This window comes from Mirounga angustirostris, unplaced genomic scaffold (assembly GCF_029215605.1).
Source record: "Mirounga angustirostris isolate CCGP_5_RB_7025 unplaced genomic scaffold, mMirAng1.0.hap1 SCAF_5, whole genome shotgun sequence".
Taxonomy (NCBI): Eukaryota; Metazoa; Chordata; class Mammalia; order Carnivora; family Phocidae; genus Mirounga; species Mirounga angustirostris.
Genome location: NW_026991713.1, coordinates 176,106,755 through 176,129,368, shown reverse-complemented (window position 1 = coordinate 176,129,368; position 22,614 = coordinate 176,106,755). Strand labels below are relative to the sequence as shown.

Here is a 22,614-nt window from a genome sequence, read left to right as displayed (position 1 = left end):
TATTAAGACTGATGAATCACTGACCTCTACCTCTAAAACAGTAATACATTATATGTTAATTGAATTTAAATAAAAATAAAAAGCCATAAAACAGTTTGCTAAAGTAAATGGATGGAATTAAAAGACCTTCTGTTAATTCATTAATACTTTTTGTAACCCTCTAGTAATACAAGTCCCCATGAAGAATTTCAGTGACGTTCAGCTTGCCCAGCTGCAAGGCTGAAGGAACAGACCATGTCTGCCTAAGAACAGACTCTCTTCATGCCAAACCTATAGCCTTGTCCTTTTATCACCATTATGAAATACATTTAAAGGTAAGGATATAGAGTAAGATAACACATGCTGATGTATCACTGTCCAGATTTAACAAATGTTAACCAGCAAGGTTCTTCACCCTGTAACAACCAAATACAGCAACATGCTGGGCTCTTGGGATGATTCCACAGATAAGAACAGCCTGGGGGGCGTGTAGCACTAGCCACTTCAGTAGCAGGAAAGCTTCTCGGCTCACAGGGCCATGGGGATTCCCTTCTCCATCTTTCTCCCTTTCCTTGCTCCTGCAGGTTCTTCAGATGACTCTACCCCATGATTCTTGAATCTCTTCTTCCCAGGTCTCTCCTGTCCAGTGCCAACAGTGGAGCCTTTAATAGTAGGACAGGTCCAGCAGGAAGAGGAGAGAAAAAGCACTTCCCCCCAGCTCCTCTTCTCACCCACGGGGGAGTGTGTCTGGGAACAGAGTCTGGGAGGGCATGTTTCATCTGCAACCCCTTCTGCAGGTTATACAGCTCTTTGTAGGCTGACCTGAGAGTTAGCCACCACCAAGAATCTAGTATCATTGGGGAAAGGCCTCAAAGTCTAAACAACTCTGTTCACATGCACATCCAGACAAACTACAACCCAGATGTGGAGAAGCCCCTCAATCTCAAATATGCCTATTTGTAATGTTCTGATAAGTGTGGCTACCACAACCCAATAAACAGCCAGGTATCAGGAACTTGGGGAAAGATAAAAAGGTCACTCAGTGAAGAATCTTCTTTGACAAAAATGGCTACCCATGAGCGAAGCCAGTGGTATCCACGTGGGGTGCGTGGAAGATGATCTGCTACGGTACTGGAAGAAGTATTACAACTCCTATTTTTAAAAATCTCATCCTTTAAAATTTTCTTTTATTTTCTAAAGAACATTATACAGAATTACAGTATATGACACAGAGGTTGAATAGTAGGTGTAATTTCTAGAAAAGAAAACAAAAGACCAACCATATTTTAGGGGTTCTTCTCTGACCAATTCATTTTATATTTCCAGTATTAAGAAGATCACATGCCGAAACATTGCAAGAGAAGGAATTCCACATGGCAGAAATCAGAGGGTCTCATTCTGTTACATATTTATGTTTCAATCTTAAGTCAAACCTGTTTATGATGCAATCTTTTTTTTTTTTTTTTTTAAAGTAATCTGTACACCTGACGCGTGGCTCAAACTCATGATCCCGGCCCCAGTCCTGATATCAAGAATCGGAAGCCCTCTACTGACTGACAACAAAAGGCGTCCCCCCCCGCCCCCGCCCAAAGGCTCTCTCTTTTTTTTTTTAAGATTTTATTTATTTGAGAGAGAGAGAATGAGAGACAGAGAGCATGAGAGGGAGGAGGGTCAGAGGGAGAAGCAGACTCCCCACCAAGCAGGGAGCCCGATGCGGGACTCGATCCCGGGACTCCAGGATCATGACCTGAGCCGAAGGCAGTCGCTTAACCAACTGAGCCACCCAGGCACCCCCAAAGGCTCTCATTTTGAACTGTCAAAGTCATTTCTATTTTAATATCTTCACCCTTGCCAACAGAACTTTCCTGGAGGTTAAATGACATTCAGTGGCACAGGTAATTAAATACAAAGTTTCTCTGTGGAAATGAACTATAACCCAAGACATCAATATTTACAGCCTGGGGTGGGAGGCTTGTGAGAACTCAAATCTGCCCACCTATGTATGTTATTTCACATCTGATCTGACCTGACAAGCTGAAGGGTCTCAAGAAAGCACTCCTCCTAAATGAGCCAAGCTAGTATTCCAAGCTTTTATTCCTTAGATAGTTGTTGCTGTCTCGATCCAATTTAAGATTCATCACATGTGAGTGAAAAGACTTGGTAATCAGCTCAAAGAGATTACCATCACAGGAGGTTCTCTGGTGAATAAATCCCTCTTGCTAAAATGACCAGCTGGTTATGTCTAAAGGTGATTTAAAGATTGCACATAAAGTAACCGAGAGTCAGCCACACACAATGCCAGCCTGCTCAACTTTGTTTTGTGTCTCCCTTTGGGTCTACATTAACAATATTTAGCTTAGTTGTGGGAATTAACACCTTAGTCCCAAGAGCCCAGGAACAAAAGTCATGTTAGGAAACTCAGAAGACTACAGGTTTGAAAAGATTTAATACAATTACTGCACAGTCCCCTTTCTTTGGATTTCACAAGAATTTTTATATGTTTAAGAACGAATATTTGCACGAGTGATGTGAAAAGCACAGAATCAGTAAGTCCCTAGAAAAAAGGATACGTATGAGACTCAGGAGGTAAGAGAACAAATTGTCACAGAATCTGTCAATTTGATCCCATTTTACTGGTATTTCACAGAAATTAATCTTGCAAATACTTGAAAAATAATACATTCATTTGTAGAATGAGAGGGAAACAAAGTATACTAAATTTCTAAAGGGTTACTTTAGTATTTACCATAAATTATTAAAAAATACTTAAATTTGGCATTTCCTATTCAAATCACTATTCTATATTCTTTAGAATATTCTACAGTATTCTTAGCTACATGGGCTAAGTCTATACTTAATCATTTATATTTTCCAAACTGAACACACAAGTATTGTGTTTCCTAATCAGGAAAACACGAACAACAACAAAAGAATTCAGTGAGAAAAGATGCAAACAATTCACAAAGGAGAGAAATACAATTAGTCAAACAAATGCATGAAAACTGCCATGCAGCCCATTATCAAAGAAATAAACTAAAATAGTAAGCTACTTTATGCCTAGTTAACACCACCACTATGCATCATCACTGAGAAATTACTAAAGCAATTCATGTACATCTCCAACACCAACATAAACTGGTACAACTCCACTGGAAATCTATTTGGAAATAGTTTCAATGACCATGAATTTGTTTATAATGTCCAACCCTGAATTTTAACTTTTAGGGTTTTAGCATGTAGCAGGTATAGAGAAAGAAAAGGGAAAGTGCCATATGGAGAATAATGTTCATTAGAACATGGGTGAAAACTATGAACAAAGTTGTTTTTTTTTTTTTTTTTAAAGATTTTATTTATTTATTTGACAGAGACAGAGATATCGAGAGCAGGAACACAAGCAGGGGGAGTGAGAGAGGGAGAACCAGGCTTCCTGTTGAGCAGGGAGCCCGATGCGGGACTCGATCCCAGGACCCTGGGATCATGACCTGAGCCCAAGGCAGACGCTTAACGACTGAGCCACCCAGGCGCCCCTATGAACAAAGTATTTAATGAAGAGGAAAACTCAATAAAACTGAGGAAAAAAATGGAAAATATTTTTTGCTTAGCATTATTTCATAAACAAAATACCCAGAAATGCATTTACTCTCTGAAAAAATTGTGTTGCATTCCAAGAACTAAAAGGTTACATAAAAATAAAATCAGTTGTTTTTTAGTTGAGGGGAAGTCTAGGAGATACTTTTTATTGTAAAAATGTACTAGTTATTTCCATTCAATTTTGCTATGAATCTAAAAATGCTCTAAAGACAAAGTTTATTAGTTAAAAATAATGTAATTACCAAGTAATTTAAATATTCAAAAATTTTGAAAGCTTACAATAAAGCAGCACTTTTATTTTTAGTAATGGCAGACCAATCCTCCCAAAGATGAGAAACAAGACCAAAAATTCAGAAATAAAAAATTTCTGCTTGAAAATATCAGTAGCCAGGGGTGCCTGGGTGGCTCAGTCAGTTAAGCGTCTGCCTTTGGCTCAGGTCATGATCCCAGGGTCCTGGAATCGAGCCCTGCGTTGGGCTCTCTGCTCTGCAGGGAGTTTGCTTCTCCCTCTCCCTCTATGTTCTCTTTTGCTCTTGCTCCCTCTCAAGTAAATACCTTCTCCCTCTCCCTCTGCCTGCTGCTCCCCCTGCTTGTGCTGTCAACTAAATAAATAAAATATTAAAAAAAAAAAAAGTAGAGGGAAAAATTATAGTATTTTGATACAAATGGGATACCACATAGCAATGAATATGAATGAACTACAAAGCATGGGTAAACCCCAGAAACATAATGCTGAGTGAAAGAAGCCAGTCACAAAAGAACAGAGACAACATGAAATCTTCACAAAATCTTAGTGTTTAAAGATGGTGGCAATGTTCTATTTTTTGAAGATTTCTAGGTGGTAGTTACATGAATGTTTGATTTGTGATAAATTACTATGCTGGCTATCTTTATTTTGTGCATTTTTCTGTATGCAGTCCACAAGAAAAAAGGCTTAAAAAATGCTGATATTAAAACAGAACTTGTAAAGTAATCAAATTAAAGTTAGGAGTTCCTAGGAGTCCAAACCTAAGTGAAAGTGAAACCCCAGAGAAGTAAGCTAAACAGAAGCGACATTTTCCTGAGCGCACTCATCAAGTCATTTATATATTCAAAAAGAAAATGATGATGATAATCATCATCTTCTTGAGCTCTTACTTCATAGGGCACACAGACAAATCTTACAGACCACAAGGAGAAACATGCTTTAATACTGACGAGTGGATGGAGAGGAAAACAAAACGCCCTGTGAGAATTGGTGAAGATTATACCCAGTCCTCATCCAGGACTAAATTCTTACCATCTTGATGACCCAAAGCCTTGCAGACAACAATCTAAAGTATAAAGTAGTGTTAGACTGACACTGCCCCTGGGCACATGATGAAAGACAAAAGTGAATCCTCCCAGAAGGAACCATTTCTATCAAAACCCCAAGAAATGAGCTCACAGTCAAAATTTACAAAACGCACAAGGAAAACAGGACACCAAGAGAGCCAGCAGAAACAACAGAATGAGATTCACAAGGACTTCACGTGTCAGAATGATCACACTCAGAACACAAAGAAGCTATGTTTATTGTGTTTAGAGAACTAAATGGATTAAAAATACAGTCAAAAAATGACACTAGAAAAATGATCCGGAGTATTATAAAATAAGGATGCCAGAATGAGAAGAATATAGGACATGGAACTAAAAATACTGTGGATGAGCTTTTTTTTTTTTTTTTTAAGATTTTATTTATTTGACAGAGAGCGAGCGAACGAGAACAGGAACACAAGCAGGGGAAGTGGGAGAGGGAGAAGCAGGCTTTCTGCTGAGCAGGGAGCCCGATGCGGGGCTTGATCCCACCCTGGGATCAAGACCTGAGCCAAAGGCAGACGCGTAACAACTGAGCCACCCAGGCACCTCTGTGGATGAGTTTAATGGCAGATTACACCCCACTAAAAAGAAAATTAGTGAGCTGGAGGACTGCATTGAAGCAATCACCCAGAGTGTATCACAGAGACAAAGAGATGGGGTCAAGAGCCACAGAGGACGGGGGAGAAGCACTGACAGCAAAAGGAAGAGAAAAGATTATTTGAGGAGATACTGGCTACCAAATTTCTAGAACTGAGGAACGTGATTTGATCTACTGCCTAGGATAGTCTATATTCTAACTGTACTGCCTTAGTTAGATATGCATTAAGCACAAAATAACTATAAAACATTTTTTACTTCACTCAGTAGTAGTCCTCAATAGTAACACTGGTACTACAATTTATTTTATGTATATTATAGGATAAAAAAATGTACTAATGTTACTAGAAACTACATTTTTAGTGGAAGAACACAAAAATGTAAAATTTAGAAAGACTGAGGGGAAAAAACCTTAATGTTAAACTTAAATGGGAAATCATGAACATGTAATTAAAAAAAACCCGTATTTCCTTCGTCTCTCTCCTGTAAGGGCTGACAAGTGATGACATGCTAGTGGCAAAAACCTGGGTTTCTTGGAGAAATGACCACATTCCAGGGTTAGGGCAGAAACATTCAAGGTAAGCCCAGGCAACTCTGTATTTTACAAAGCAAGGACATGCTCAGACTAACTGGGCCCTGTCAAAATGATACAGATGCATCTTAAGAGGTTCCTACTGGTCAAACGTAGGATAATTCAGTACCAAAAACAAAAAAGGTTGTAACTCATTTTAAAATACCACTTATATAAAAACTGTAAGTCCACAGTAACTTAGAAAAAGAGAAAAAAGAAGTAAAAGGACAAAAGTCTTACAGCAGAATGCCAGATAATAATCCAGGTGGTGGATATATGGGTGTTCATTGTACAGTCTTTCAACCTATGTTAAAAAATACTAGGAGGAAAAATTTAAAAAAAAATTAAGTGGGGGATTATTCTAGATTAAGAAGCTAAAGAGATAAACACATTATGAAACTTTGACTCATTTCTGGTTCACCTGGGGGGCTCAGTCGTTTAAGCGTCTGCCTTCAGCTCAGGTCATGATCCCGGGGTCCTGGGATTGAGCCCCGTGTTGGACTCCCTGCTCAGCGGGGTCTGCTTCTCCCTCTCCTCCCCGCTTGTGCTCTCTCTCACTATCTCTCACTCTCAAAAAAATAAATCTTAAAAAAGAACCGGGTCACAGTGGCTGTCCCTGGATAGAGGGCGACAGACAGGGTGGCCACTGGCACCAACAGTGTCTTTGTACGAATTAGAATAGAGCATCTCCTCTGGCTCCTGACCTGAGAAATGGGGCTCTTCCCACTTGGCCGTGGCAGGGAACAGCTCTCACTTGCACTCTGGGCTGAGTACTATAAGTGCTGGGCATAATCTTTTGAGGACAGAGGTTTAGGTATACTACTACTTCTGTCTGATGGATGCAATCTGTATTAATTAACTGAAAATTTTATTAGTTTCAGTATTCTACGTTCCTCACAAACTTACAACGGTTTTACCTCTGCAGACTAGGAGGGAAAAGAGTGTAAAAAGAAAAGGACTTACTTTGTTTTCTTTGGGACACTTTTATTTTTTAAAAATTATAGTTATCATTTTTATGATAAACACTAAAGAAACACTTCCATACACTTCTCCAAACAGGCAGAGTGGTTGCAGAACACTTTGTTACAAATATAGGGAAGAAAATGTCTTTAAACAACCTGACCAAAACACGCAGTATCAATGCTCAGAATTAACAAAACACCTTAATTCCATAACCATGCAGGATTAAGTAAAACCCAGAAAAGTCTGTCCATGACTAAAATTAGAACTCTTCTAAGAGGATCATTAAAGAAAACATAATGCTAAGTGAAATAAGCCAGTCACAAAAGGACAAATACTGTGTTATTCTACTATTATGAAGTCCCTGGAGTAGTCAAATTCAGAGAGACAGAAAGTAGAAGTGTAGGTCCCAGGGGCTGGGGGTGGAGGGGCAGGAGATGAGGAGTTAATGTTTAATGGGGACAGTTCCATTTCGGGAAGATGAAAATGTTCTGGAGATGGTGGTGATGGTTGTGCAAAAATGTGGAGATAATTAATGCCACTGATCTGTATACTTAAAAATGGTAAAAACGGTAGATTTTTATATTATGTGTATTTCACTACAATAAGAAAAACAAAAGGCATGTGGTGTACTTACACATTCAAATCATAGTAATTCTTCAAATGAATTATCTCCTCAATATACCCATTTGCAACATCTGGAAATCTTGCCTCCTGAAAAGGAATAAAAACATTATTTTTATCCACAAGAATGGTTTCAAATTGCAATAAAAACCAGATGGCAAAAAGTAAAATGACTCAAGACGAGAAAGGGGCTGTAAGGCAGGTCTGTGCGCAGACGTATGTGTCTGCATAGACTGTGGACTCTAGAAAGGACCCTAGAGATTATCTGGTCCTCTGCCACTTTCCATATCTGTTCTTCGTGTTTTTTTTTTTTTTTTTAACTTTTATTTTATTATGTTATGTTAATCACCATACAGTACATCATTAGTTTTTGAGGTAGTGTTCCATGATTCATTGTTTTCGTATAAAACCCAGTGCTCCATGCAATACGTGCCCTCCTTAATACCCATCACCCGGCTAACCCAGCCCCCCTCCCCCCTCCCCTCTAAAACCCTCAGTTTGTTTCTCGGAGTCCATAGTCTCTCATGGCTCGTCTCCCCGTTCTTCACTCTTTCAATTAACGCTGAACATCTCTGCCCAGGCAAAAGGAGTCCGAAAAGGAGTAAAGCACTACCTCTTAAGATGCACATGAGCTAGTGTGCCAGATGAAAACACCCGGGGGAAGAAGGGTTAAAAGCCTGCTCAAAGGCAATGAGCAGCTGAGCCAGAACCCACAGCCCTGCATCACACTCTGTATCAGGGATATCCAAAAGAACTTCATACAATGATGGAAATATTCTATTCTGTGCTTTCCAGTATGGTAGCTCTTCAGCCCCATGTGACTGTCAGGCACTTTAAATGTGACCAGTACCACTGGAAATTGAATTATCAATTTTATTTAATTGTAAGACACTTACATTTAAACAGGTACATGAAACTACCACACTGGACAGTGCAGCTCTAGATAATCTATAAACCTGCCTTATGGGTCTGAATTGGAATTAACTCAAAACCTTTTTAAAACCAGGGGGATTGCTCATATGATAGCACCAGGGTACCCATGATCTGCAGCTAGAATCCCAGAGGGCTTGCTGTGGGGTTAAGGGTAGATGAGGAATACTGATTTAATTTTCCTATCTTCAGAGTCTTTCTTCTGGTATCCACCTATAGATCCCTTAGGACAATGAAGTGCCCCCCTCCCCCCGTTGTGATTTTGCAGTAAAAGAAAACTCACTACATTTACTGTAATTATTCACTTAAATAAAATAAAACTTACTGTTTCTTTCACTAAAAGTGCAACGAGTTCTTGATCTACCTCAGTAGCTTCTTGCCCCCAAAGGTTTTCCAAATTGGGCTCCTGAGATCCTTGTAGTGGAAAGGCTGGCCCTGGCTCTTCATCATCTATTGCTAGTTGTTGGTCTTCAAGCTCTCCTAGAGGATGGGCAGGCTGAGGAGAAGAAGGGCCTGGAATCCCATCCTGCTGGGGTTCTGGTCTTGGAAAAGCTGGCCTTGGAAAAGCCAGCCCTGGGGGTTCATGCTGATACAACAACGGGCCCAGTTCTGCTTCAGGCTGCCGCTTCTGAGGAACAACCTGGTTTGTTATCTCACGGGGCTGTTGGTTTAGGGACTGGAAATAAGGATGGTCTAACCAGCAGTCTTCTTCGATGGCTTGATCATCTAGGATAGCAGTAGATTCTTCAAGGTTTGATAAAAGCTCTGTCTCTGAATCTTCAGATGACTGGTTCTGAGAGTCCAGAGGATCACCTTCTGGTAAAAGAAGGCTACCTTCTTCCAAGATAACGATTTTCTGCTCTGATCTCGGGTTGACAATGTCATTTGCTGCTTGGTTATGACTTGGTCCAGGTTTGGGTTCTCTTTCTGTTTGGCCACTTGGCTTAATGAATTCAGAAACTCCAGGAGGCCCAAGATCCAGAAATTCACCGTAGTCATCCTCAGAATCATCCTGTGCCCCAGAATCAAACAATGAGCTGTTACACACTGAAAAATAGCCGTTCTTATCTGATTCAAAGGCTGTTCTAGACTTTTTAGGCCTTTCTTCTCCCAATCTTTTGAGATCTTGCCACTGGGCAGCTGGTTTGATGAGATTGGGTCGTGATGTCTGAGGTTTATTTGTCTAAGAAAAAATGAAATTTTAATAATAATTCAATTTCTTTCCTAGGTCTATGTCTCCTTGTGTACTTATGTTGAGCTTCGGAGACAGGACAGGAAAGAAACAAAAACCAAAACACCCTACCCAACAAAACCTATTCTCAACATTTCTCTTAATAATGAAATTTGATCACAACTGTAAGAATCAGAGTAGCCATTCAAAGACTGGAACCTGAGTTATAGTTTGAATTATAATCTCACCTGAGACCACTAAAAAATAACTGCATAGTAGAGGAAATAATGAAAGAATGACAAAACAGCAGAGGAATGAGGATTGTTAAAAAATATGGAAAGAATTTAAGCTTCATTAGTAGTTAGCAAAATGCAAATTAAAAAAAGACCCTCCACCCCCCCCCATAAGACTGGCAGAGTTTTTAGTTAGATAATATCAAACACTGATAAGGATGTGGGAAAAGTCTCACATGCTGGCGAATTTAGGAAAACAATTTGGCATTACTGACTAAATTAAAAATGTATATCCTTAGGATCTATCAGTACAACCTTTTTATATCTATTCTACAAACCCTTATGTATCTAAAGGGCACATATATACCAGATGCTCACTGCCACACTGCTTATAACATAAAAAGAAAAAAATCAGAGACATTCTACAGTTTATGCCCAAGAGAGTAGTTTAATTGAAATGGACGTCCAACTGTAAGGTAACGGAATACAGATGCCTCTGACCTTTCTCTCCTCTGAAATCACCCCGATCCAGGGAGAAGAATGAGGCACAGAACTGAAAATCTTTGATGAAACCAGCAGACATGTGCAATACCAAATCACAACACATAAGAGGAGGAGCTGATAAATGCAGTGACAGAAGTACAACTACAGACTTCAGATAAGGAAGAGAAAGCTTCAGAAAGGCAGAAAGTTTTCCAAAGACGGTGGTGTGCCCTGGGAGGACAAGACCAATACCCTGTTTGGAACAAGGGGAACCTCCACTCCATCTGACAGGAATTTCTGAGGAGCTTAGACTATAAGGGAACACACACCTGTGTGTGCGGAGGTGGGGGGGAGCAGGCTGTCAGTGACATAGGATGGACAGAAACTTTGAAATGGGCTTCTGTGGAACCAGCAATCTCTGCCAGGTCCTAAGAAGAGAAGGCTATATAAACATAAGTCCATGTGTACAAACACCCCCTGTGCGCATGCACACACGCACGCACACACACGCACACACACACCTGGGTGGCCCAGTCGGTTAAGTGTCAGCTTTCAGCTCAGGTCATGATCCCGGGGTCCTGGGATGGAGCCCCGCATCAGGCTCCCTGCTCAGTGGGGAGTCTGCTTCTCCCTCTTCCTCTGTCCCTCCCCCTAACACGTGTACTCTCTCTCAAATAAATAAAATCTTAAAAAAAAAAAAAGAAAAAAGGAAGCAGCCTAAATAAGGAATAGATACAAAATGCTTGAAAATTAGGTAAGAAAACAGTAGAAATAAAGACTACAGTGAAAAGGTTTTACCAACTATGTAAGTGGAGTTCTGAAAGAGAGAGATAAGAAGCAATATTTGAAGTCAAAATACAAATATTCAGGAAGGACAGTGGCTTGATTTGTTTTGAAGATCTAAGCAGGATGAATTAAAAAACCCCAAATGACAGAAATCTAAATATAGCACAGGAAGACTTCAGAAATCAAATATAAGTTCTTAAAAGCACATACTGCCTTCAAAAGCAAAAATAAGACTGACTTTTCAACACAAAAAAGCCAGAAAACACTGGAATAATACATTCCTAGTGTTAAAAGAAAATAACTACCACAAAGAATTTTATGCTGAGTGAAAAGATCAGATTTACTGTAAAGGAAGTCCTAAGGAGTGTTCTTTAGGTAGAAGAAAAACAATCTGCAAGACACAGAAAGGAATGAAGAGCAACAAAAAGGTAAGTATTTGGACGAAGTGAAGTGGATGCTGATCATATAAAACAAAAAAGATTGTGTAGGGTTTAAAAAAATGTATACAGAATTAAAATATATTTAAAGAACAGTATTTAATTTGGTAGGTAAATAGAGTTAAAGTGTTCTAAAGTCTTTATCCAGGAAGAGTTTAAAGTACTAATTTATATTAATGCTGAGGCGCCTCTGTGATGTGAGGAAGCCTGAACAAGCCCTTAAAACAGATCATATGTATTAGACCTGACATCAAAAACAACTGACAAAAGAATAAACTGAATTTCATCAAAGTTTAAAACTTTTATGCTTCAAAAAACAAAACAAAACAAAACAACCTTTTATGCTTCAAAGGACACCATCAAATACTGAAAAGACAATTCAAAGAATGAGAGAAAATATACGCAAATCAGGTATCTGATAAGGGTCACTTCGAATATACAAAGATTCAATAATACAAAGACAATCCTATTTAAAAATGGGCACATGAGGGGCACCTGGGTGGCTCAGTTGGTTAAGCGACTGCCTTCGGCTCAGGTCATGATCCTGGAGTCCCGGGATCGAGTCCCGCATCGGGCTCCCTGCTCGGCGGGGAGTCTGCTTCTCCCTCTGACCCTCCTCCCTCTCATGCTCTCTGTCTCTCATTCTCTCTCTCTCAAATAAATAAATAAAATCTTAAAAAAAAAAAAAAATGGGCACATGATCTGCATAGGCATTTCTCCAAAGAAGATATGCAAATGTCCAATAAGCACATCAAAAGAGGCTAAATAACATTAGCCATAGGGAAATGCAATTCAAAACCATGAGATACCACTTCACATCTATAAGGATGGCATTAATAAAAAAATATAACTAACAATTGTTTGAGAGAATATGGAGAAACTGGAACCCTCATTCACTGCTGGTGGGAATGCATGACAGTGCACCTGCTATGGAAAACAGTCTGGTAGAATAAAATAGAGTTACTATATGATCCAGCAATTCCACTCCTAGGGGTATAACTGCTATGGTCTGAATGTTCGGGTCAGCCTTCCCGACCCTCATGAACCCTCATGGATGGGATTAGTGCCTTTGTAGAAGAGGCTCCAGAGAGATCCCTAGCCTCTTCTACCATGTGAGGACACAGTGAGAGGTGCTAGCTTTGAACCAGAAAGAGGGTCTTCATTAGAACACAACCATGCTGGAGTCTTGATCTTGGACTTCCCAGCCTCCAGAACTGTGAGCAATAAATTTCTGTTGTTTATAAGCTACCCAGTGGTATTTTGTTATAGTAGCCAGAATGGACTAAGACAATAACCAAGAAAAAAAAACACATATGTCCACACAAAAACTGCTATATGAATGTTCATAGCAGCATTAGTCCTAACAGCAAAAAGTGGAAGCATCCCATGTCCATCAATTGATGAATGGATAAACAACATGTGGTACATCCATACAATGGAATATTATTTGGCAATAAAAAGGAAGTACTTACTTATGCTACATCACAGATGAATCTTGAAGACATTATGTTGAAGAAGCTGGTCACAAATAAAATCACATATTGTATGATCCCTTCATATGAAATGTCCATAAGAAAGGAACATGTATACAGACAGAAAGTAAATTAGTGGTTGCCTAGGGAGGGGTGCAGAGGATGGTGGTGTCGGCGTGGGGGCGTTTAGCAATCACTGTTAATGGGCATAGGGTTTCCTCTTGGGATAATGAAAACGTCCTAAAATTGTGTTGATGGCTGCAAAACTCTGTAAATACATGAAAAACTACTGATCTATATACTTTTCTTTTTTTAAGTAGGCTCCACGCCCTATGTGCAGCCCAGCGTGGGCTTGAACTCACGACCCTGAGATCAAGACCTGAGCTGAGATCAAGAGTTGGATATTTAACTGACTGAGCCCCAAACTGTATATTTTAGATGGATAAACTGTACGGTATGTGAATTATATCTCAAAAAAGTTGTTCTAAAAAGGGAGAGAGATCCTATGTAGAAGCCCCGATAAAAGCAATGCCTGTTGGCTTCCAGCTGCTCCAGTCCCCTGCTGCCTCAGCTCCAGCACCATCTGACAACAGCCACACAAGACGTCCCAAGCCAGAACAATCCAGCTGAGCCCTTCTCAAATTCCTGATCCACAGAAACAAATGACTACAGTTGTTTTAAGCCATTAAGTTTTGAGGTGATACATTACATGGCAATAAGTAAAATAATAAATATAAAAGAATGAAGAATGACTAACTCAAGTCAGTAAAAGGACCATAAAATAAATGCCAAAGAAGCGTGTTAAATATGCTAAACTAGAAGGAAAGCATTCAAGACAAAAGCAGAAACTGATTAGTAAGAAAACAAATGGTAGCACTAGAACACGAATCTCAAAGCGGTTTCTTTGGTGAAGGAGGGAGAAGAGGGGAGGAAGGAAGGTAATGTTAGTTCATCAAATCAGGGAAAGGGGATAAAACACAAGTACGCAAAATAGAAAAGGAAAATGGAGGAACCACAGACTCAGAGGACAGAGAGAGGACAATAGGTTATTTAATTTTATTAAATACACTAAAAAAAACCTTAAAGAGATTATTTTGTAGGAAAATATCAGTGAACAAAACTGATATTAAGGGGTGCCTGGGTGGCTCAGTTGTTGAGAACTCAGTTCTCGGCTCAGGTCACGATCCCAATGTCCTGGGATCGAGCCCCGCATCGGGCTCCCCGCTCAGCAGGAAGCCTGCTTCTCCCTCTCTCCGTTTGTGTTCCCTCTCTCGCTGTGTCTCTGTCAAATAAATAAAATCCTTAAAAAAACAAAAACAAAACAAAAATACAAACTGATATTAAAGTGAGAGAAGGGGCACCTGATGTGGCTTGGTCACTTAAACACCCAACTCTTGGTTTCAGTTCAGGTTGTAATCTTAGGGTCGTGAGATCGAGCCCTGCATTGGACTCCATGCTCAGTGCAGAGTCTGCTTGAGATTCTCTCTCTCCCTCTGCCCCCCTACACGAAAATAAATAAATCTTAAAAAAAAAAAAAAAAGTGACAGAAGAGGACGCCTGGGTATCTCAGTCAGTTAAGTGTCTGACTCCTGATTTCGGCTCAGGTACTGATCTCATGGTCATTGAGTTTGAGCCCTGCGTTGGGCTCCATGCTGCGTGCAAAGCCTACTTAAAAAAAAAAAAAAAAGTGACAGAAAATCTAGACATGTTAATTACCATAGAGGAAGCTGAGACAGTTTCAAAGAACTGGCCTCCAAGAAAAGCAACAGCCCAAATGCCAGATTTTACCAAATCTATAAGGAACATAACTCAAATGTTATTTAAAATAGTAATATTAAAGCAAAGAAGAAAGAAAACTTCTAAATTCTTTTTATGAAATCAGAATCAATCATGTTTATAAAAACCCTGTCAAAGACAGCACAGGCACACACATACACTATATGCCAATCTCACTCATGAGACCTATGGAGAAAACCCTAAATAGTATCTTAGCAAATGGAATCCAAGGGCATATTACCATTACATTATAATACCATTACCACACAGAGTCGATCCAGAGATTAACAGAGAGAAGAAAAATTATACGACAATCTCCACAGATGCTGAAATGGAATTTGATAGAATTCTATATGCACTAATAAAAACTTAAAGTAGATGGCTACTTCCTTAACATACTTTAAAAAATGGTATCGCAGGAGCGCCTGGGTGGCTCAGTTAGTTAAGCGTCTGTCTTTGGCTCAGGTCATGATCACAGAATCCCAGGACTGAGTCTCACATCAGGTTCCCTGCTCAGGCAGGAGTCTGGTTCTCCCTCTCCCACTGCTCCTCCCCCGCTGGTGCCCTCTAATAAATAAATAAAATCTTAAAAAAAAAAAAAAGGGTATCTCAAGCAAAAAGCCACCATCTCACTTAGCGAAGAAACATTAAAAGTATTCTGTATTCCCATTTATGCCAGTGGGTATTTCTCATTCCTATTCCTACTATTAAAAAATTTTTTTTTTAAAGATTTTATTTATTTGTTCATAAGAGACAGAGAGAAAGAGAGGAGAGGCAGAGGGAGAAGCAGGCTCCCCGCCGAGCAGGGAGCCCGATGCGGGGCTCGATCCCAGGACCCTGGGATCATGACCTGAGCCGAAGGCAGACGCTTAACCACCTGAGCCACCCAGGCACCCCCTACTATTAAAATTTTTGAGAAGGCATTATTTAATATAATTAGACAGGATAAAGACATATAAAAACTAGAAAGGAAGAAACTGCAAGTATCATTATTTGCAGGTAGATCAGATGCCATCTCTTGAGAGGTTCATAGGGTCAACTGAAAAACAACTACAGATGATAAAGATAAGGTGAAATTAATATAAAATTATTTTGAAAACCAACAGACTCCTAAATTAAAAAGAAAAAGTGGTTAAAAGGTATAGTGGAAGAAAAGATGCCATTTACAAAAGTGACAGAGAAGATAAAATAACGGGAAGAAACTTAACAAAAATGTTTAACATTTATAGTAAGAAAAATTCAAAATGCTCTAGCTGAGGGGTATAAAGGAAGGCTAGACCAAATGGAACAAAAGATAGAAAGGGTCAATATTATAAAAAAAATGGTTAAGTTTAACAATAAGATTTGTTTTGAATTCATTGATCTACCTACTGGAATTAGAAAAGCTGAGCTCAAAATTTATATAAAAATATAAGCAAAAAAAAATCCAGGATGATTCTGAAAAACGTAAACAGGGGAGATGAGCACTACCGGATATTAAGATACACAATAAGGTTGTAGTAATTGCAACAGTGCAGACTAGTGCACGAATAGTCACAGCAATTGTGCAGAAGTTGAGAAAGAGACCAAACATACGGCTTCTAAAGCTACAGGGGCATCAGTCAGGGTAGAAAAGGGGCTGTTCTGAGATGCAGGACCACAGCACACACACAGTGCTACAGGGCAACAGAAATGGCGCTCTCAGCTGTCCTACAAGGCCCCAGCCACCACTGCCGCAGGGCCAAAGAATCAGATCAATAACTTGCAATAATGTGTCATCATGGTAAGTTTAAGGAAACTCACTTCTGTCAGGATGACATCATCATCCAGGTCCTCTTCGTCGTGTTCCTGAGGAGCCGGGGTGACCAGCATAGGAACCCCTTCCTCATCAGAGGAGTCAGATATGGTGATGGGTCCATCTCTGAGATTGATCCAGTCTAAAAGGAGGCAGGGAACATGGTTACCAGGAGATGAGCATGCTCACATTCAGTCTCTTAATTCAATTTTGGCATGAAAAGCTACTGGTGTGTTAGCTTATCTCAAGCAGCACCTGCACCCAAGTATTAAGAGCCAGGTTTCTGTGGTGAGCCTTGCCAATAATACATTTTGGGAATCAACAGAGAAAATCTGACAACATTATCAACTTTTTCTTATACTAGGTCTGAGAAATCTGTTGGTGAAATCTTGACTGCCAATTTTTAAAAAGTGAAATCATGGTCTCCCACTTCATCTCTATTACTCCTGATTAATCTGAAAAAACTTTCACTCAAAACTAGTATAATTTTCATTTAATATTTAAAATACCAATTTGCTCACCTTATAAACTTTAAATATAATTTACACATAGTTCAGTGTTTCAAACACCCATTTAGCATCTATGACTGTAAACAACAGAACCTTCCTAATTTCCTTTTATTTTTAAATTTTATTTTATTTTTTAAAGATTTGAGAGAGAGAGAGTGCACGCATGAGCAAGCACTAGAGCAGTGGGAAGAGCAGAGGGAGAGGGAGGAGAGAAGCGGATTCCCCACTGAGCGTGGAGCCCAACATAGGGCTTGACCTCAGGACCCTGAGATCATGACCTGAGCTGAAATCAAGAGTCAGACGCTTAACTGATTGAGCCACCCAGGTGCCCCATCCTTTTAAGTACAACTAGAATTAAGCTAACTATCTGGATACAGAAATTATGTTCAAAGGTTCTAACTCCTTCTATTTGTTTGAAAATAGAGCATGTCTAATATGAATTACTGGATAACACAAACTGTTAAATTTTTCTGCCTGGCTCATGGGAATGTTAAAGGTTAAAACAGGCAATGAAGAGAAAATGCATTAAGAGTCCTAGAGAAAAGGTTAGGGGGAAAAAACCCCACAATGAGAAAAGAGGTATCATCAATCACAAATGTTGAAATATCTCCATTAAAGCTCTAGTATCTTTTTCAAGACTAATGCCTCATTTATTTTTATGGCATCCAACAATTTTTTTTTTTAAAGATTTTATTTATTTATTTGACAGAGAGAGACACAGCGAGAGAGGGAACACAAGCAGGGGAAGTGGGAGACGGAGAAGCAGGCTTCCCACGGAGCAGGGAGCCCAATGTGGGACTCGATCCCAGGACCCTGGGATCATGACCTGAGCCGAAGGCAGATGCTTAACGACTGAGCCACCCAGGGGCCCAGCATCCAACAATTTGAAAAGCAATCTAAAGTCAATTATCTCACTTCATTCCTGTAACAGAGCTGTGTTGAGCCAGTGACAGCAGTTTGTTGAATCTAAGGTCAGACTGCCTGGGTTCAAGTCTCCACTCCACGATATGCCAGCCACATGATGCTATTACCTAACTTCATCAAGCATCATTTCCTCAACATTAAAAAAAGGTTAACAGTGATGGTTTGAGGGGAGAAGGCTCAAACCCACAGCCTGCGGGGTGGACAGCCAACCAGAGGTAGCCTAATTCATGTGACAGAATTCCAGATTTTCCTGAATGTTCCCAATCATTATATTCCTTTGGTCATTTCCAGGTTAAATGGTTGTTTTTGACCATTCTAATTCTTTTTGGAAGATCTAATTGGCTTTATTAAGCAATTCATGATTTGGGCAGCACCCCACCTAGCAAGCAGAGTGGAGCTCCAGGACAATTTTGTCTAATTTTACCACAGGTTTTGGAGAGAATGTGCTAAGCTCAGTCAGCCATTCCAAAAAAACCCACCCTGTGGAGGTCCATCATGAAGAGACACTGAGGCAGAGGCACTAGACACCAGGCACAGGGTCAAGAGAGGAAAGGGGTACCAGTGAAAGAGCATGATGAACAAGACTCTGGCTGCCTTCTACTTCTTAGCTCCCAGAATGCTGGCAGACAGTCTCAGATTCCATAGGCAGGAAACTGTACATTCCTCTCTGGAAGAACTGGCCCAAGAAAAGAACACTTACTGACAACCTTGGAAGACCCAATGAAAAAGCTGGCTTGAAACCTATCGCCTCACAGCGGAAGCCCAATGGTTGACAAGATATTCCCTAACACGCCATGTATAAACACATTAGCCTTTAAAAAATTAAAGTAAAACAAAGTCTATGAACCAAATGTGTAACTCCATGAATTAATCAAAAGGCCCATACCTGAGTGACCATCACCAAGGTCAGTAAATACATTTCCAGCACATTAATAGTCTCCTAACTCCACAGACTAGTTCTGCTTGTTTTTTGAGTATACATTCGTTTCTGGCTTTCTTGCCAATACTAGGTCCATGTATTCATGCTGTGGCATGTGCTGTAGCTCTCTGCTGTACGTAATCCACTATATGACTATATTGCAAGTTATTTATTTTTCTGTCAGTGGACATTTGGGTTGGTTCCAGTCTTGGCTATTTTGGATAACACTGTCTTGAACACTCTTTTTTTTTAAGAGAGAGAGAGGGAGGGAGAGGGAGAGAAAGAATGTTAAGCAGGCTCACTCGGACTTGATCCCACAACCTTGAGATCATGACCTGAGCCAAAATCAAGAGTTGCATACTTAACTGATTGAGCCACCTAGGTGCCCCTAATTCTGTCTCGAACATTCTTATAAATGTCTATTGGTATACTCATTTCAGTTGGGTACATTCTAGGAGTGGAAGTGCTAAACCATAGGGAAAGCGTATGTTCAATTTTAGCGGACAACGCCAAACAATTTTCCCAATTGTGCTAATACACACTCCCGCCAGCAGGGTGGGGTGGGATGGTACCTGCGACTTCATGTCCTTACTGGAACATAGCCATGCTCATTTATATGCCAACTATAGCTGCCTTCACATTATAATGGTATAGCTGAGTAACTGCCAACAGAGAGCACAAGACTTCCAAGGCAAAAACAGTGACTATCTGACTTTTAAAAATTTGCTAAGTCCTCATTTAGATTACTTAGTTTTCTTCAAACATATTAGATGCATCTCATAAGCTTCAATAGACTGTATTTTGATTATCATGCAATTCAAAATATTTTGATTTCCACTGTGATTTCTTTTTTGAACCGTAAGTCATTCTGAAATGTATTCCTATGTTCCACACATATAAGGATTTTCTATTTCTGTAATTGATTTACAACTTAATTCCAATATGATTAGAGAATATAACCTATATGATTTCAATCCTCTGAAACCTGGAACTTGTTTTGTGGCTCAAAATATGGCCAATTTTGTTAAATACGTTGGGTGCAATATTCCACTTATGTCTATTATGTCAAATTTGTTGATCGTGTTTTATATCATACAAATGTTTGTGAATGCTTGCTCTCTGTCAGTTAAAGAAACATGTTAAAATCCCCATTATAATTGTGGATTTATCCATTTCTCCTTTTAGTTCTGTCAATTTTTGCTTTGTGTATTTTGACAACATGTTACTGAGTGTACAGAGGTTAGAACTGTTTTATCTTTCCAGTGCACTGACCCTTTATCATTATAAACTCTTTATCTTTATTTATTAATACTTCTGGCTCAAGTATCTATTTTATCTGATAATACATAGACATACCAGCTCTTTTTGTGCTATTTGCATAACCTATCTTTTTTCATTCCTGTACTTTTAACCTTTCTTTATTTTACCTTTTTTTTTTTTTTTTAAGGTTTTATTTATTTATTTGACAGAGACACAGCGAGAGAGGGAACACAAGCAGGGGTAGTGGGAGAGGGAGAAGCAGGCTTCCCTCTGAGCAGGGAGCCGGATGCGGGGCTTGATCCCAGGACTCTGGGATCATGACCTGAGCTGAAGGCAGACGCTTAACGACTGAGCCACCCAGGCGCCCCTATTTTACCTTTTTTTTTTTTTTTAAGATTTTATTTATTTGACAGAGAGAGACACAGCGAGAGAGGGAACACAAGCAGGGGTAGTGCGAGAGGGAGAAGCAGGCTCCCCGCAGAGCAGGGAGCCCGATGTGGGGCTCGATCCCAGGACCCTGGGATTATGACCTGAGCCGAAGGCAGTTGCTTAACCAACTGAGCCACCCAGGCGCCCCTACCTTCATTTTTAAGCCTATTTTTACTGGGCATGGAATTCTTGCAATTAAATATTACTCAGCAATTAAAAAGGATTTAATTGATACATGCAACCATGGATGAATCTCAAAACATTATGTTGGGCAGAAAAATTCAGGCATAAAGAGTATACACTGTATGCTTCCATTTATATGAAACTGTATAGTGACAAAAACCAGATCAGTGGTTTCCTTAGGCCAGGAGTAGAGTGAGGACTGATCGCAGAGAGGGCATAAAGGAACCTTTCTGGGATGACAGAAATGTTCCACATCATGAGTAAAGGGGGTGGTTATATGGGTATTTTCATTTTTCAAAGCTTACTAAACTATATGCTTAAAATGTGTGCATTTATTTAAGTAAATTATACCTCAATAAAGATGAATTTAAAAATAAACCTATAGGGGTTGACACAATAAAATTAATATAGCTCATAAAGACAAAACTCTGCATGCCTGAAAAAAATCTTCATGCTGGGTGCAAAACACACAAAACTTTTCTAACAGAAAAATATACCTCCAAAGTGAATAATTTCCCCAAAGGAATTAGCTGTTCTGACACTCTGTTCAAGTATATTTAAAACCCAGTTACAAAACAACAACATTAATTTGATATACGTGTTCAAAAAATTTGGAATGATCCCATATACAAATTACAGCTAAGATTTAAAACTTTCTGAATCATAATAAATTATGGTTCTCTTACTACCAAGTTAGACTAAACTATTAATAAAATCCTTTAAAAGTTAGTACTTTTGCACTCATAATTTGCACATTTTATTTTTCTCAATTTATTTGCTTAATAAAATCTGCTCAACTTTAAATGCTCTCTGAAAGTCAAATGTATATAATTTACCCTCTGCTGGGAAAAAAATCATCTTCATAAGCACAAAATATTATTAATGGGGAAAAAATATGGTACAATTTCTTCCATGGAAATTTATTTTCTTTAAAAAAATTATTTGAGAGTGAGTGTGTGCGCGTGCACACACACACACATGCACACACACGGTGGGGAGGGGGAGGGACAGAGGGAGAGAAAGAAGCAGACTCCTCACCTAGCAGGGAGCCTGACCTGGGGCCTGATCCCCGGACCCTAAGATCATGACCTGAGCAGACACTTAATCGACTGAGCCACCCAGGTGCCCCCTTCCATGGAATTTATACTTGCAAAAAATACTTTTCCTACTCAGCAGCATGAATTTTCTCCTTTCAGCCTAATAAATGTGAATTAGGATTTGACAGGAAATTTCATATGCATTTAGGAATGTTACAGAAATGCAGGCTCCCTTCCCTTTTTGAATCAATGAACTTCCCCAAATTTTAAACACTGTACAATGAAAGAATACATGCTCTAAAATTCCCTGTAGGGCAACCAGAATCTTTTGGCAAAAAATAAATTAAGCATAATATGAGGGGGCAAAAATGCGAGAGCAGCACTTTCAGATCATATAGGCCTGGAGGAGCACTCCTTTGAAGACCCCATTCCTTCAAAAACGGAACTGCCACAGTTCCCACACTCCCACCTCTTAAGATCCAATGACTGCACATTCACAGCTTACTTTGGTTTGCTCATTAATAGCTTAATAATCCACCTGTGATGAAAGATTCTTCAACTTCATTCATGCCATTATGTGTCACCATTTGACACAAAATTCTAGTCTGATGAGTCCATTACACCAGATGTT

The 22,614-nt window shown here is 39.5% G+C and overlaps 1 protein-coding gene across 11 annotated transcripts in view; it reads right to left on the bottom strand.

The window, feature by feature from the left end:
• Nucleotides 1–22,614, bottom strand: part of RNF216 (ring finger protein 216) — a 155,626-nt gene that overhangs the window by 115,247 nt on the left and 17,765 nt on the right. For 10 of the 11 annotated variants that reach the window (XR_010412037.1, XR_010412038.1, XR_010412039.1 and 7 more), the window contains exons 3-5: nucleotides 16,731–16,864; nucleotides 8,916–9,773; nucleotides 7,674–7,750 (exon numbers count right to left, since the gene is read on the bottom strand). Coding sequence is in view for 8 of the 11 variants with exons in the window: in XM_064593336.1 (XP_064449406.1) it covers nucleotides 7,674–7,750; nucleotides 8,916–9,773; nucleotides 16,731–16,864 (1,069 nt within the window). In the remaining 3 variants the exon portion in view is untranslated. The remainder of the gene's footprint in view (nucleotides 1–7,673; nucleotides 7,751–8,915; nucleotides 9,774–16,730; nucleotides 16,865–22,614) is intronic. The other variant, XM_045875872.3, reaches the window with a different exon arrangement.